At 50.3% G+C, this 16,815-nt stretch overlaps 1 protein-coding gene across 1 annotated transcript in view; it reads left to right on the top strand.

Moving 5' to 3' along the window:
* The window catches only part of SEC23IP (SEC23 interacting protein), a 339,277-nt gene that overhangs the window by 147,078 nt on the left and 175,384 nt on the right, over positions 1 to 16,815 (top strand). Inside the window, exons 11-12 of the mRNA XM_085602809.1 lie at positions 12,172 to 12,330; positions 13,886 to 13,981. Of these exons, the coding sequence (XP_085458935.1) occupies positions 12,172 to 12,330; positions 13,886 to 13,981 (255 nt within the window). The remainder of the gene's footprint in view (positions 1 to 12,171; positions 12,331 to 13,885; positions 13,982 to 16,815) is intronic.

The following is a 16,815-nucleotide window of genomic DNA, read 5'->3' as shown; positions in this document are numbered from 1 at the left end:
CAATCTAGGGAGAGAATCCAAGGAGCAGCCCGCCAGGTGGGCCAGGGGGAATATCAATGATATTGATTTGTTGAGTCGCAACCCCGAGCACCCACCAAACTCTTACAGCACCTGTAGTAACCTTGGAACCACCTTCTGCGGTGAGGAGATGTAGAATAATGCATCATCCACATACAATGATATGATATGGGAAGTCTCGCCGACATTGATTCCCCAGCGACACAAGTCCCTGCGCACCCATATCGCCAGGCGCTCTATTACCAGTGCAAACAGAAGTGGAGAAAGCGGACGGCCCTGTCGCGTCCCTCTCCCCAGGCACCACTCACTCGACCTGCTGAGCCCCACCCGAACCCTAGCACTTGGCGCTGTTTATAAGATCTGTACCCAGTGTCTGAACCTCGGGCCAAAACCAGCCACCCTGAGCACCTCCAATAGATACCCCCAATCCACTGAGTCGCCTTCTCCCAATCTATGGAGACCAAGGCTAGGTCATTGTTTCTTTGCCGTACTTCGTGCAGAAAGTGCGTTAGCCGCCTGATATTCAAGCCTGTGTTACGGGTTGGTATGGAGCCACATTGGTCTTCGTGAAGTAGGTGTACCATGTGGGGTGCCAGCCTAGCAGCCAGTACCTTGCATAGGATTTTTACGTCTGAGTTATCATTGTTAGAGGTTGGCATGATGAGGGGTCCTGGTCATTCCCCCCTGGCTTGAGAAGCATAACAATTTCCCCTTTGCGCATTGATGAGGGCAATACCCCTGCTTCAAATGCCTCCTCATAAACTTGTAGCAAAGGTTGGACAAGCTGGCTAGAATAGGCTTGTAAAAAGGCCATTGGAAACCCGTCCGCTTCTGGCATGGCCTGAAGCGCCTCCTGTACTTCTTCAGCGGTGATCCTGGCGTCCATCTCCTTTACTGTAGTGAGCATGAGACTCCGGAGCGCCAACTCCCTGACCACGGGGATATACCTCTCTGCTGTCACTCCGGGGTCAACAGCAAAACACACAAGATGATGGACGGAATGCTGCACAATGGCAAAACACTCACCCCCAGTCACAGATCTGGGTTTAATCCATCGTTATTTTGCTCACCACACCACCCCAGTTCAGACATGGCCATATGCAAATCAGTCTTGACCCTGTGCCTCATGGGAACAGTCCAGCCCGAACTGCCAAGCCATGTCTTCCCTGGACCGGAATCAAGCATCCTAGGACCGGTTTCTGGCTATCAGCCGTCATCAGCCAGGATAGCTTGACTCCAGTGGCGTAGTGAGCACGGGACCCACGTCTGGGCATACCCTTCCCACATAGGGTGAACAGCAAAACACACAAGATGATGGACGGAATGCTGCACAATGGCAAAACACTCACCCCCAGTCACAGATCTGGGTTTAATCCATCGTTATTTTGCTCACCACACCACCCCAGTTCAGACATGGCCATATGCAAATCAGTCTTGACCCTGTGCCTCATGGGAACAGTCCAGCCCGAACTGCCAAGCCATGTCTTCCCTGGACCGGAATCAAGCATCCTAGGACCGGTTTCTGGCTATCAGCCGTCATCAGCCAGGATAGCTTGACTCCAGTGGCGTAGTGAGCACGGGGTCAGCAGTATATACCTTCTGTAAGAGGTGATGTAACACCTCTAGAATCCCAGCCCTGGTGTGTACGAGGTTCCCTCCCTTGGCTTTCAGAGCAGTGACAGATGGGGTAGCACGCTTCCTTCGGAGAATCCATGCCAGTAGGCAACCGACTTTTTGCCCTCGGCATGTAGTCTTTGGCGGTAATTCAAGGTGTACTTATCTAGCCTATCTAGCCTATCCCAGATGTCCGCTATACGCTCTAGCTGTGTCCTTTCCTTCTCGCCCACCTCTAAGTCAGTCAGGTTACCCGCCTGTGTTAGAAAACCCCGGGCAACCGGGTTAGCAGTCACCCGGTTTTTCCTAGCACAAGGGGTAGCTTGGCTCGAGCGGTCGGGGATCAGGCACCGTGTTAAGCGTACGTCACACCCTCACAATAACCATGCGTGCATCCGTTCCAAAAACGACACTACACCGTAAAAATGTATGAAAATATATCTGTGTTTATCTTGTTTTCTCTTAGTTGCAGGTTAAATAATAACACACTTACAGTACACAAAGCTTCTTCTGTAAAAAGGGTAGGTCAAATAAATAAGCTCAGATCATAAATAATCAATGAATAAATAGATGTGCATAAAATACATAGGCAAATAAATACTGCGAGGGAATAAATACTGTGAGACAATAAATAGGATAAATACAAAGAATACAATACTCTCAATAAATATAAGCCATCAGACCACTTTCAAATCAGGTCACATTTGTGAGGTACTAAGGGTTGATTTGGCCCAATCACAGCTTGTGGTTATGTGGATGGCCTGAGGGTGTCTCACCTAGCTTGGATAAGGCTGAGGCTAAAACTGAGGTAGATCAAGGGTAATATAGGAATCTGGCTCTCCCAAACTACACAACCCCTCACACAGGTCACTGTATCAGTCTCAGTCCACCCCTGGCACTCCCAGGCTGGTCCTAACACCTCTCTAGCCCCTAGGATGGTCTCTTAGGGCTCCACAGGGCCTTAGGCGCCCTCTATTCCACTTACTGCCCTCTTTATGAACTTCCGACTCCGCCGGAGTCGTGTCGACGCCGTGAGGCGGTTCCGGTTCGATGTCGCTAGCCGGCCTCGGCTCGATGTCAGTTCTTGTCGATGCCGTGAGGCGGTTCCGGATCGATGTCGGCGGGCGGCCTCGGCTCGATGTCGCTGGGCAGCCTCGATTCGATGTCGGTCTCCGGCGTCACAGGGACACGATCTCCCTACTTCCGGGTGTCTCCGGAGTGCGACCTCCACTCCCGACCTCCGGTGCTCTTCCCTTCAGGTTCCGGCGACTCCGGAGTGCGATCTCCACTCCCGACCTCCGGTGCTCCTTTCCTCAGGTTCCGGCAACTCCGGAGTGCGATCTCCACTCCCGACCTCCGGCACGATTCACCTCGGTCTCCGGCGACTCCGGAGGGCGGACTTCACTCCCCCGTCGACGCCGCACACTCGACCTCAGGTGACTTCCTCCTCGACCTCTGGTGTCTCCACGACCTCCGTCGGCGCCCTCTCTCGACCTCTGGCGGCTCCGGGTACGACGTCTGCTTTCCAGTCAGCGTCGCTTCTTCACCTCCGGCCCCAGGTCTCTAGGCTTCTCGGCGTCGGACTCCAGGAAGATACCAATAGACAGGTCAGGAACTTGCTGTTCTTTACTTTCAAGGCCTGTTCCGGCTGTTCAGGTCCTTGAGTTAGTTCTTCTTGACTTTATCCCACACAGGGCTCTAGGCTGGGCTCAGTCAGTAGGGTCTAGTATCAAGGGTGGGTTTCTGGACCCCACTCCAGGCACCAGTTTCCACCCCTGCTGCCTCACTCCTTCCTCCTTCAGTGTTGTGCTGCTCTCCCTTCACCAGTCAGGTGCCAACTGCCTACTCCAACTGCCAACTCTGAGCTGGCTTCCCAACATTCTAAACCTGCCTCACACTGTCACAGGGTTCTAGAATGTTCTGGAAGGTACTAGTAGGTTCCAGTGATGTCACAGGTGACAATGGGTGGCCACCATTTTGTGTTTCAGGCTCTCAGACAGAAGTTCCAGGGGTAGGGAAAATGGCTCCCTGACCCTGCATCAACACTAAAAATGTCTGGTGGTTCCCAAAAAGGAAAAATACTAACAGGGTTTGAGGCAAAAGTGGGACAAAATAAATAATGATGAGGAGGGACCACCCAAAGGGCTGACAGGTCTAACACGCGTCCCCCCCCAGCTGAAAGTGGGGAGAGCTACCCAACCCCTTGGGAGTTCTCATCACTAAGGCGGAAATACCTTGAGAGACCGTCTGCATTGGCGTGGTCCTCTCCAGGCCGATGTTCCACCTGAAAGTCCATTCCCTGTAGGGAGATAGACCACCTTAGCAACTTGGGATTCTCCCCCTTCATCTGCATCAGCCAACGAAGGGGTCTGTGGTCGGTCTGAACTAGGAAGTGCGTGCCAAACAGGTTTGGCCGCAGCTTCTTCAGAGCCCATACCACTGCAAAGGCTTCACGCTCTATTGCACTCCACTTCTGTTCCCTGGGAAGTAGTCTCCGGGATAGGAAGACCACGGGTTGATCCAGACCCTCTTCATTGAGTTGCGATAACACTGCCCCAATGCCATGTTCCGATGCATCCGTCTGGACAATGAACTCCTTGGAAAAGTCTGGGGCCCGTAGGACCGGGGCCTCGCACATGGCTTGCTTCAGTTTTACAAAGGCCTGCTGACAAGCCTCCGTCCAGACTACCCGTCGAGGTTGTTTCTTGGACGTAAGCTCCGTGAGGGGGGCCACAATGGTACTGTATCCCTTCACGAAGCGGCGGTAATATCCGGTGAGGCCCAGAAAAGCTCGGACCTCAGTCTGAGTCTTGGGGGGTTCCCAGGCCATGATGGCCTCGATCTTCGCCTGGAGGGGTTGCACCGCTCCCCTACCCACCAAGTGTCCAAGGTACACTACCGACCCCTGCCCGATCTGGCACTTGCTGGCCTTGATCGTTAAACCAGCTTGTCTCAGGGCCTGGAGAACAGCTTGCAGGTGACGCAAGTGATCCTCCCAGCTGTTACTGAAGACGGCTATGTCATCCAGATAAGCAGCAGAGAAACTCTCCATTCCAGTGAGGATCTGGTTCACCAGATGCTGAAACGTGGCAGGTGCGTTCTTGAGCCCAAAGGGCATCACACAGAACTGGTAGTGGCCTTTGGGCGTGGAGAAGGCTGACCTTTCCCTAGCTCCATCAGTCAGAGAGATCTGCCAGTACCCAGAAGTAAGGTCAAAGGTACTTAGATATTGGGCAGCTCCCAGCCGGTCAATCAATTCATCCGCCCTTGGGATCGGATGAGCATCAGTCTTGGTTACTGAGTTCAGTCCCCGGTAGTCCACACAGAACCTCAGTTCCGGTTGGGCACCCGGTGGTGCGGCTTTTGGTACTAGCACCACCGGACTGGACCAGGGGCTGCTGGAAGGTTCGATCACTCCTAGCTCCAGCATCTTAATGACTTCACTGTGAATGCTGGCCTTCACCTTGTCTGACATCCGGTAGATCTTGGACTTCACAGGTGGGCTGTCTCCTGTGTCCACATCATAGACGCACAGGTGAGTCCTACCCGGAACAAGGGAGAACAACGAAGAGTACTGTCCCAGGACCTGGCGGCAGTCCTCCTGCTGTTCAGGAGTTAGAGATGGGGAGAGAATCACTCCCTGCACCGACCCATCCTTCTCTTGAGACGCAAACAAATCGGGGAGAGGCTCGCTTTCCACGTCCTCTGCTCCGTCAGTCACCATCATCAAAATGACTTCGGGCCTCTCATGGTGGGGTTTGAGGCGGTTGGCATGCAGCACCCGTAGGGGCTGACGAGGGGTCTTAAGATCCACCAAGTCGGTAGCCTTACCCTTCTTCTCCAATACCTCAAAGGGTTCTGACCAGCGATCCTGGAGGGCACTAAGCTCTCCTGGTTCGATCACCCACACCTTCTGGCCAGGCTCCAATTCCACCGGGTGAGCGTTGTGGTCATACCACGCCTTCATTACTGCTTGGCTGGCCTCCAAGTTGTCAGAAGCTTGCTTCCACAACTTAGCCATTTGGCTCCGGAAGGCCAGCATGTAGCTCACCACTTCCTGGGGAAGCTTTGTGGGAGTTCTTTCCCAACCGTCTCTCACCAGGCTGAGAGGTCCACGCACAGGGTGCCCGTACAAAAGCTCGAAGGGGCTGAAGCCCACTCCCTTCTGTGGCACTTCCCTGTAGGAAAACAATAGACAGGGTAGGAGGACGTCCCATTTCCTCCGCAGGCTTTCAGGCAGACTTCTAATCATGCCTTTCAAGGTTTTGTTAAACCTCTCCACCAGACCATTGGTCTGGGGGTGGTAAGGAGTTGTGAACCGGTAGGTCACTCCACACTCCTTCCACATGGCCCGCATGTATGCTGACATGAAGTTGGTCCCCCTGTCGGACACAACTTCCTTGGGAAAACCCACTCGGGTAAAGATTCCCATCAGGGCCCTAGCCACAACAGGTGCTGTAATGGTCCTTAGAGGTATAGCCTCTGGGTACCGTGTGGCATGATCCACCAGAACCAGGATAAACCTGTGACCAGCTGTAGTAGGCGGATCTAATGGACCCACAATGTCGATGCACACCCTTTCAAAGGGGGTGCTAACGACAGGAAGTGGTTCCAGGGGAGCTTTCAGCTTCACCCCTGTTTTCCCACTGGCTTGGCAAGACACACATGTCCGGCAGTAGGTGTCGGACGACACTTTCATTTGAGGCCAATAAAAGTGTGGGACAAGATGGGCGAAGGTCTTGTCTTGCCCCAGGTGTCCTGCCAAGGGGATCTCGTGAGCCAATTCCAGTAGGAAGGCTCGGTAACGTTGAGGGACTACTAAGGCTCCTGATGATCCATGTAGGGGTGCCTTGGGTTCACTGTAGAGGAGGCCATCCTCCCAGTAAAGGTTGTAGTTCCCCTCAACGTTCCCTGCTGCCTGGGCTTCGGCCTGTCGCCTCAGTCCCTCAAGGGTAGGGCACTTCCTCTGGCCCTGGCAGAATTCCTCCCTGGTCGGCCCTCCCTCCACGTGCCACTCGGCCGGGATGGGTAGGTCCTCCAGTTTGGTAACATCCCCCACCGCGGACTCCTGGTCCACCACCTCCGGTGGCCTATCCGTCACACGGGGCGCGGATGCCGAGGCAGGCTCCTCCTGTCCTCGGTTCTTCCCTTGGTCGGCAGCCGGCTGTGCCTTTGTTCCAGGCTCCAGTCGAAACAAACTCCCTCTCCGGGTAGTCGCGGACCCTGTGCTAACACAGGCCCAGTCAGGTGTACCCAGCATCTCAGCATGAGTCCGGTATTCCACCTCCTTCCAAGCGTTGTGCTCCATATCATTCCCCAGCAGACAATCGACTGGCACGGCAGGGCTTACGGCAACTCGAAGTGAACCTGCAACCTCCTCCCATTCAAAGGGAACCTCGGCCACCGGATAGTGGCCGGTTCTGCCATCGCGGCTGGGTGGAGTACATCGGGAATTACCTGCTCTGGAGACACCAGTTGGCTACGTACCATAGTCATACTGGCTCCTGTGTCTCTCAGAGCCTCCCCTCTTTGGCCGTTGATGGTGACCCACTGCCCATACTTTATGGTATTTGCGGGCACCTGGATCTTAGGAACCATCTCCCGTTCTCCCAGGGACACTAAAGTGACACCCGCCCACTCCCTTCCCTTAGTTAAGGGCATCTCCTCCCCGAGCACTACACTAGCTACTCCGGGGGCCTTTCCTCCAATGGGAGGGGGTGGTCTTTTCGGGCACTTCGCATCTCCCTTATAGTGTCCGACGCCACCGCACTCGAAGCAATGGACAACCCTTGGCTGCTGACTCTGGCCAGGATTAGGGTTTCTGGGTGGGTTAGCCCTAGGGGTGAATCCTGTTCCCTTTCCTTGAAAGTTATTTTGGGGGCCTTTAAAGAACTCCTTTTTCTTTTCCCCTCCCTCTTTCTTCTGGGGGGCGCCCTGTCCGGCCTTTTGAGTATCCCCTCCAGTCCCCCTTGTGGACACCCGGGTACTAGCCCAAATGTCCGCCTCCTCAGCAAGCTTCCGGGGATAGGTCAGCTTGCTATCCACCAGGTGTTGACGCAGTTCAGGGAAACATTTTTCGAGCAGGTGTTCCTTCAACATTAAATCAAACAACCCCTCGTAGTCCCTCACCTCACTGCCCTGAATCCAACCCTCTAATGCCTTCTTTGCATAGTCCAGGAAATCCACCCAATTCTGTGTGCCCAGTTTGTGGCCACCCCGGAACTTCTGTCTGTACTTCTCGGGTGTTAGTCCAAACTTTCTTACGAGCGCCACTTTCATGGTGGGGTAGTGGGTCTGCTCATCCTGCTCTAGGGCCAATAATGCATCCCTACCAGCTGGAGGCATGTATTTGTACAATCCCCCTCCCCAGTACTTCTCTGGCACCCCATGGGCCCTTAGAGAGACCTCATAGGCCTCTAGCCACTTGGCAATATCATCCCCTGCACTATAGCTAGCTACTATGTCTTTTGGCAGATAGGGTTTGGGTTCCCTGGTGATTTCTTTGTCTTTGCTGCCACCATTAGGAACAGTGTGTGCCCCGACTTGTAGGATCTGGAGATCTATTTCCCTCAGCCTCAACTCGTGAGCCATCCTCTGTCCCTCCTTCTCTTTCTCCAGCTCCGCCAACTTCCATGTGAGCTGTCTTTTCTCCCTCCGGTCAGTTAATTCTACTTCTGATAAGCCACCGCTAGAGACAGTGCTGCCCTTCCTGGAAAGTGTTCTGGGCCCCGCTAACAGGTTCCCCACCTCAGGTTGGTACAACCCAGTCCCCTCGCTAACAGGCTCTCCATCCCTGTCCTCCTGCTCAGCCTTACTTTCCCGTCGTGCCTCCCCCCAAGCCCTCAAGCTGGTCTGGAGTTCAGCCTTCTTGGCACCTGGGGGACAATACACCCCCTCTCCCTGACAAGACTCTCTGAGTTGGGCCACAGTGTAAGTTTCCACATCTTCCAACACAAACTCCATTTTGCCCACTCAGAATAGAAGACAGGTGTTTACAGAAGCTATGCAGGGGGGTACCTTTTGTAATACCTCCTCCCACCACCAGAGTAAATTTGGAAAAAACAAAACTCAGAATTAGGAAGTCCGCTTTGAGAAAACTCCCGGTGTAGGCCTATGGACTACCCACAGTTATTGTCGAGTGGACGCAAGCACAGCTCTATCCCACCGCTGAACACCAATTATATTAGAAAACCCCTGGCAACCGGGTTAGCAGTCACCCGGTTTTTCCCAGCACAAGGGGTAGCTTGGCTCGAGCGGTCGGGGGTCAGGCACCGTGTTAAGCGTACGTCACACCCTCACAATAACCATGCGTGCATCCGTTCCAAAAACGACACTACACCGTAAAAATTTATGAAAATATATCTGTGTTTATCTTGTTTTCTCTTAGTTGCAGGTTAAATAATAACACACTTGCAGTACACAAAGCTTCTTCTGTAAAAAGGGTAGGTCAAATAAATAAGCTCAGATCATAAATAATCAATGAATAAATAGATGTGCATAAAATACATAGGCAAATAAATACTGCGAGGGAATAAATACTGTGAGACAATAAATAGGATAAATACAAAGAATACAATACTCTCAATAAATATAAGCCATCAGACCACTTTCAAATCAGGTCACATTTGTGAGGTACTAAGGGTTGATTTGGCCCAATCACAGCTTGTGGTTATGTGGATGGCCTGAGGGTGTCTCACCTAGCTTGGATAAGGCTGAGGCTAAAACTGAGGTAGATCAAGGGTAATCTAGGAATCTGGCTCTCCCAAACTACACAACCCCTCACACAGGTCACTGTATCAGTCTCAGTCCACCCCTGGCACTCCCAGGCTGGTCCTAACACCTCTCTAGCCCCTAGGATGGTCTCTTAGGGCTCCACAGGGCCTTAGGCGCCCTCTATTCCACTTACTGCCCTCTTTATGAACTTCCGACTCCGCCGGAGTCGTGTCGACGCCGTGAGGCGGTTCCGGTTCGATGTCGCTAGCCGGCCTCGGCTCGATGTCCGTTCTTGTCGATGCCGTGAGGCGGTTCCGGATCGATGTCGGCGGGCGGCCTCGGCTCGATGTCAGTTCCTGTCGACGCCGTGAGGTGGTTCCGGATCGATGTCGGCGGGCGGCCTCGGCTCGATGTCGCTGGGCAGCCTCGATTCGATGTCGGTCTCCGGCGTCACAGGGACACGATCTCCCTACTTCCGGGTGTTTCCGGAGTGCGACCTCCACTCCCGACCTCCGGTGCTCTTCCCTTCAGGTTCCGGCAACTCCGGAGTGCGATCTCCACTCCCGACCTCCGGTGCTCCTTTCCTCAGGTTCCGGCGACTCCGGAGTGCGATCTCCACTCCCGACCTCCGGCACGCTTCACCTCTGTCTCCGGTGACTCCGGAGGGCGGACTTCACTCCCCCGTCGACGCCGCACACTCGACCTCAGGTGACTTCCTCCTCGACCTCTGGTGTCTCCACGGCCTCCGTCGGCGCCCTCTCTCGACCTCTGGCGGCTCCGGGTACGACGTCTGCTTTCCAGTCAGCGCCGCTTCTCCACCTCGGGCTCCAGGTCTCCAGGCTTCTCGACGTCGGACTTCAGGAAGTTACCAGTAACCAGGTCAGGAACTTGCTGTTCTTTACTTTTAAGGCCTGTTCCGGCTGTCCAGGTCCTTAAGATGGTTTTTCTTGCTTTCTCCCACACAGGGCTCCAGGCTGGGCTCAGTCAGCAGGGACTAGTATCAAGGGTGGGTTTCTGGACCCCACTCCAGGCACAAGTTTCCACCCCTGCTGCCTCACTCCTTCCTCCTTCAGTTCTGTGCTCCTCTCTCTTCACCAGTCAGGTGCCAACTGCCAACTCCAACTGCCAACCTGGAGATGCCTTCCCAACATTCTAAACCTGCCTCACACTGTCACAGAGTTCTGGAATGTTCTGGAAGGTGCTGGTAGGTTCCAGTGATGTCACAGGTGACAATGGGTGGCCACCTTTTTGTGTTTCAGGCCCTCAGACAGAAGTTCCAGGGGTAGATAAAATGGCTCCCTGAATCTGCATCAATACTAAAAAGTCTGGTGGTTCCCAAAAAGGAAAAAAATACTAACAGGGTTTGAGGCAAAAGTGGGACAAAATAAATAATGATGAGGAGGGACCACCCAAAGGGCTGACAGGTCTAACAGCCATGATCTTTGACTTTGGAAGGTGCAAGGTGACTGTAGTTATTCTGATGAAGAAACTCAGAAAGGTAACGTCTTTATAGAGGGCGGTCAGGTCCAACGTCTTCTAGTTGATCGCAAAACTGAGACCCTGAAGAAGGTTCCAGATGAGATTGCAGACGTCCTTGCGGCTGATCAATAAGATAGTCTAGCTAAACTGTCAACCTGACTCCCCTTGTCCTTAGAAACTCTGCCACCTTTTTCATGAGCTTGGTGAAGCACCTAGGATCTGAGGAGAGGCTGAATGGAATGACTTTGAATTTAAAGTTACAACTAAGCTAGCAGAACTTAAGAAATATCCAGTGCTCGTTTCCGCGGTTTATTGTCTGAATGGTTTTGTTGCGTTCTGATGCCAGCGTTGGGAGGGTTTCATCAAAGTAAAAGTGCTCGCAACACACCTAACCTAAAGAACAGCGTCCCGCGAGTGGTGCGCGCACGCTGTAAGGAAAAAAACGAGCAGTGCAGCTGCCAGCCTGCGTGCCGCTGCTCGCTCCCGCACGCAAAGCGCAGTGGGAGTGAACCTTCCCTTAAGAGGTGGGACATGCGCCCGCCTTTGGCCATTTGTGTGCTTTCATTATTGAAATACACACGCAAAGGCCAATCCAATATGTGGGAGGAGTCAGACCCACACGGAGAAGTTCGGGGAAGTTTGGAGTGCTCACAAGAAGCCTCGTATAGGGCTGTGCATGTGCGCTGCGCTAGGCTCGACCTAACTAGAAGACAGTTTTTATGTTAATTATTTTTTTAATTGGGTTGTTCAGTTGTACATAATGTCTTCTTGGTTATATATAAGGTAACAAAAATGCTTTTGACACTTTTTTATTATATTTTTTTAATATGCTGCACAGCAGCCACAATGTTCTACAACATAGCTTAAAGATGTTGGCAACACAAATAGCTCTGCCTAGATACTTTAAGGTCCCAAAGGAGAGACCTATTGGCTATTCCAATGCTTGTTATGAATATCGGAGAGAATACCTTAATGCAGAACTAGTTACAAGTAAGTCATGTTTTTCTTTTTTATCTCCAATAAAAACATTCTCTTTAGTAGAGGAAAAGTGTTGAAACTGAGGTGAATGAAGTCCCTTGTTTGCAGAATAACTGCCTGTTTCTGATCAACACCGCAAGTAAGACCCCTGTAAATATGATTTCACGGCACCACCACCTCCAATGCAGGTGTTTTTGCTGCACTAGCTTTTGAATAGTTAAACATATTGTTTGGCTGAATTTGTTCCCTGTGTCACGAGTACTGTCTTAATACCGCAGGACTGTTTTAGGTGCAGGTTTTCTACTTCTTTGTAGACTTTGGTGATTACAGTTAAGTGCATGTGTTATGCTTGCTTATATTCCCAATCAGGCATCCAGTATTATACCTGAGGGCTCTCTTATGGTGGAGGCTGATGATCTGGAAATAGAACATGACCAATTGCCGACTCTCCAAGAGACCCTGCAGTTGCTGAGCCTGTCTGAGTACAACAGCACCTTTGAACAAGAGAAGATTGACATGGAGTCTCTGGTAAACATGATGTTTTGTATTTGTTACTTTTTTGGTCTATTATGAACAAATTGTAATAACCCCTTAAGTATACAGGGCGTTTGTTCAAGACTTGTAACAATATCATTAAGCAGTATTCTAGTATTAAACACTTAATCTCATACACTGGTCAAAAACCCAATTAGTCTTAACCCATTTGTCCTTTCTACCTCTTCATTTCACCTCACCCAAATCCCCACTCTCCCCTCTGCTTTCTCCAGGGAAATGAAAAGGGAAAGCTAAGACCAGAAAACTCAGTCAGGCACAGAGGCCCTGAGAGGTAGTGGGACAAGTATATTCTAAATCTGTGAGAGGATGTTGTTAACAAAGACACCGAACACACTTATCAACACAAATAAACAGCTAGGAGTTCTGGACAGTGGGAAGGAAATAGTGAGGTAGAAATGGACATTCAAACGGACACCCATCATAATGACTGAAAGACATAATATGCACTTAATCAGGCAGGCAAGTACATAGACCTCAACATAATGACATGGCGAATTAGACGTGGACACGGGCAAAATGAAAGAAGTATAGATAGTGATTTGGACACAGTGACACGAAATACTAACATAGGGTCAAAGAGGCAAGAACATGGCGATGTGGAATATGCAAATAATGGCAGAGAGACATTCACTATCGGACATTCACGTTCATTCTTATACTCTGTCTCTCTCTCTCTGCCCCCCTTTTTTTCTCTCTTTCCATCTTTAACCTGTCTGCCCCATTACCCCTCGGGCTGGAAAAGACTAAATCAGACCGAGATGAGGAGTTCTACAGATAGCATCTCTAGGATTACATTCCTAGATGTATATAGTGTGGCGCAGAGAGGCAGAAAAAAGAATAGATACACAAAACTATAGACAGAAGCACAAATATATCACCTAAAGAATCAATCGAAGTTTACTGCATCAATGCCAAGAGTTCCATGCATTGGCAAATGTTGTGTTTTGCAAATGCTAGCTGACAATATAAATGTGATACCTTAAATGTGTGACTGCCACTCTTAATATTTGTCACAGTACAAGTTATAGAAGGTGTTTTGTGTCTCACTGGTTGCACCTAGTGTTCAGTTTCAGATGTTTTATGAGTGATGTGCACTGACATTCACATTTAGATAGGGATGATAGTTTTGCGTCAATGCATCCTTGGGGTTTATGTGATACAGTCCTTAGAGAAGCAAGTCTATGTATTTGGAGGCACATTGCCAATATTCTTTGCGCACACACAATACTGCACTAGTCTGCAACAGTGATAGGAAAGCCTATACTAGGTCAGAATTCAGGGCAAATATTGTGACAGTTCTTCTGTTTGGGAGGCCCAGCAGGTCCTTGAATAGTAAGGAGCATGAGCTGGTTGATCTTGGACAATATCGTTGTCAGGTGAGCAGCAAGCCAACGTTCCTGGTTGAGGTGCTCTGTGCAGTATTAATTTATTTCTTTTTTTAATGTATAGCTTTTTCAAATTTCATGTATTTTACTTTTATCTTGACCTTAAGGAAAAATTACCTCCAGATTTTGTTTTTCTTTCCTAGCTGATGTGTACCATTGATGACCTGAAAGAAATGGGCATACCACTTGGACCAAGAAAGAAAATTGCAAACTTTGTGAAAGAGAGGGCATTAAAGCAGGTATAAGCATTATTTGGTAGAATTCTCTTTCGTGGCAGGGAATTTGCACTCTTGAGCACATAGACTAATTTACCTTGCTTATGTTTGGATTTCACTCCGCAATCTATGCCTCACTAACAAATGTATTGACACAAACACGTGTTTTCAGTCTATTTTAAAGTTACTATGGCCTGTTCCTTATCAGTATCTGGAAATAAAATCTGGCGTTGGGCTGCCAGGTGACCTCCTGTACTTTTGAGGAGCTTTTGAGAAATGTTTTTTTTGGAAGTAAGGACAGCTATGGATCTTTGATAGAATCTGTTGTAGGTATAGTAATTTACAACTGGTGTGCCAGAGCTTTTGGATTTTAATACACTCTAATTGAATAGCTGGATTATTCATAAATGAATCTTCTGCAACAGACAAAACACTAAAATCTCTGCCTATGTACTGACTTGGTCTCTGTGCCAGATTAACAAAAGTGATTTTATAGAAATATATATTTTGATGGATGCTTCGACTTGCAGATTCCTCACTAGTGGAACTTCCTCCAAGCGTCAGACTGGATCTATAAAACTTTAAAGCAATGAGGTCGCTGTTAGAGGACGCTTGAGCCAGTTGGTGCCCAAAGAGACGTCCGGCGGCACAGCCAAGACCATAAAGCGCCCGCCCAAGCTCATTGATGCCAGTTCTCTTTTTTCTGTGACCTCAATATGGATCCGGAGCTTCAATCGATGAGGAATTTCTTCACCAAATTCTCTAAAAGTAGTACCATGTCTCCTCCCAAGATGGTTGGGGTTTAAGATTGTGGGGTTTAAAGCCTGTATGCACTGTGTTGGACAGATGTCCATTACAGACCCCCATACTGTAGAAAGCTGGCTCTTCATACGATCGATCAAAATGAGATATATCGTGCAAAGAGTCCAGGGGTTCCCTAATAAGTGGACAGGGGCTTGTTGTGGCAATCCTATGGTGCTCTTCTAGGGGGTAGTGTGGTCGAGCAGCCTTAGATTTATCACAGAGGAGTGCAAGACATCTGAAAATGCACACACCGGTCAATAAACGAGATGCACAACCCAATAAGGAGATCCACACCAATTTATAAAAATAGCACATATCTCTATATATGTTTAGGCATCAGAATCAATTTATTCAGGTAAGTACGTTATTAAATAAAAATTATTTTCAGTTAAAAAAGTCGCCACAGTATAATTTTAAAAGCTGCAATGTTATCCTATGGTAGGAAAAGTCAATGCGGCATTCAGGTACAGTACAGCGACTTACGGGACCAATGTCCAGGAGTTAAGGTGAGTGGTGGGCAAAGTTCAAGACAGCACCAGCAGAACACCACCAGTGGCTCTGGGGTGGCCGGGCGCAGAGGTACAAACAGTGCTACGCAAACAAATGATGGACGGAATGCTGAATAAATCATGCATTCACCCCCAGTCAAGAGATCTGGGTTAAATCCATCATTCTTTTGCTCACCATGCCACCCCAGTTTAGACCCAGCCATATGCAAATCAGTCTTGACCCAGAGCTTCATGGGAACAGATCAGACAGAACTGCTAAGCCAGGTCCTCCATGGACCGGAAACAAGCAATCCTGGGACCTGTTTCTGGGTATTACCCTTCATCAGCCAGGCTAGCTTGAATCCAGTGGCACAGTGAGCCAGGGACCCACGTCTGGGCATACCCATTCCACTTAGGGTGAAAAGTTATAAGGAAACAAATGATGGACGGAATGCTGAATAAATCATGCATTCACCCCCAGTCAAGAGATCTGGGTTAAATCCATCTTTCTTTTGCTCACCATGCCACCCCAGTTTAGACACAGCCATATGCAAATCAGTCTTGACACTGTGCTTCATGGGAACAGTCCAGACCGAACTGCTAAGCCAGGTTCTCCCTGGACCGGAAACAAGCACAAAACTGTGGCAGGTGCCCAATGTTGCTCTATGGGTACCGATCTTCGCTACAGGCTCAGACTTGGAGGACAACCGGGGGGCTCAGGACTCATGATGCGTGGGGACCTAGGGTCACCTTTGGTTCTCTTCTCCACGGCTCAGGGATGTAGGGTGCAGAGGTGTTTTTATGCGTCGAATTTTCCTTAAAGGGAGCAGTCACAGTAGAGGGGCCCTGCATGCAGAGGCTACAGGTGACGTGTGAGTTCACTGGGGGCAAAACCACCGTGAACTGGGTCTCTGGAGCGCTGGGGGCCATGATGACACCGTTGGCCCACTTCAGCTCGGGTTTAGAGCGGTGGGTGCAGTGTTTTCTGTGGTCACAAAGTCCTCACAGGAGTCTTTGTGTGCCTGCAGGTTGCAGGGAAGCAGGTGCTGACAGATCTCCGGGGTTTGTGGGGAACAGCAGCTGTAGAATAAGTCAACTTTTGGCACCATTGTCGAAATTGGCAGGCTGGCAGGTTTGGCGCCAGGTCACTTGCTGGGTCTTCAGTTCTTTCAGAATGCGACTCTTCACGTCCTTCATCTTTCAGGACGGCAGAAACTGATTTTCGGGTGCCAGGGGCTCGACTAAATATTGAAATTAGGAGTTGTAGGGGAGTGTATGGTGGTAGCCAATTCACTACTGACCCTTGGGGCCACTACGCCCCCTGTATGACCACTTCTTGTGGGAATAACCCTGTCCCAGAGTTCCTGAGTTTGCCAACACAAAGATGGCCACTTCTGAAAAGTCGTACCCACATCCGGTTAGGCCACCTTAGGGGGGGTACTAGCTCGGTTGGGCACGTCTACCTGGCTGGCTAATTTCGTGCCTGTCCAGGTGCCAAAGGGATCTGGACAAAGGGGCTCAGCCTCCTCTCCTGTGAGGGGAGCCAGTTTTTCATTTCAAAGGCGG

The sequence above is a fragment of the Triturus cristatus genome, chromosome 1_2 (genome assembly GCF_964204655.1).
Source record: "Triturus cristatus chromosome 1_2, aTriCri1.1, whole genome shotgun sequence".
In the NCBI taxonomy this organism is placed as follows: Eukaryota; Metazoa; Chordata; class Amphibia; order Caudata; family Salamandridae; genus Triturus; species Triturus cristatus.
This window is presented reverse-complemented; position numbering and strand designations above follow the sequence as displayed.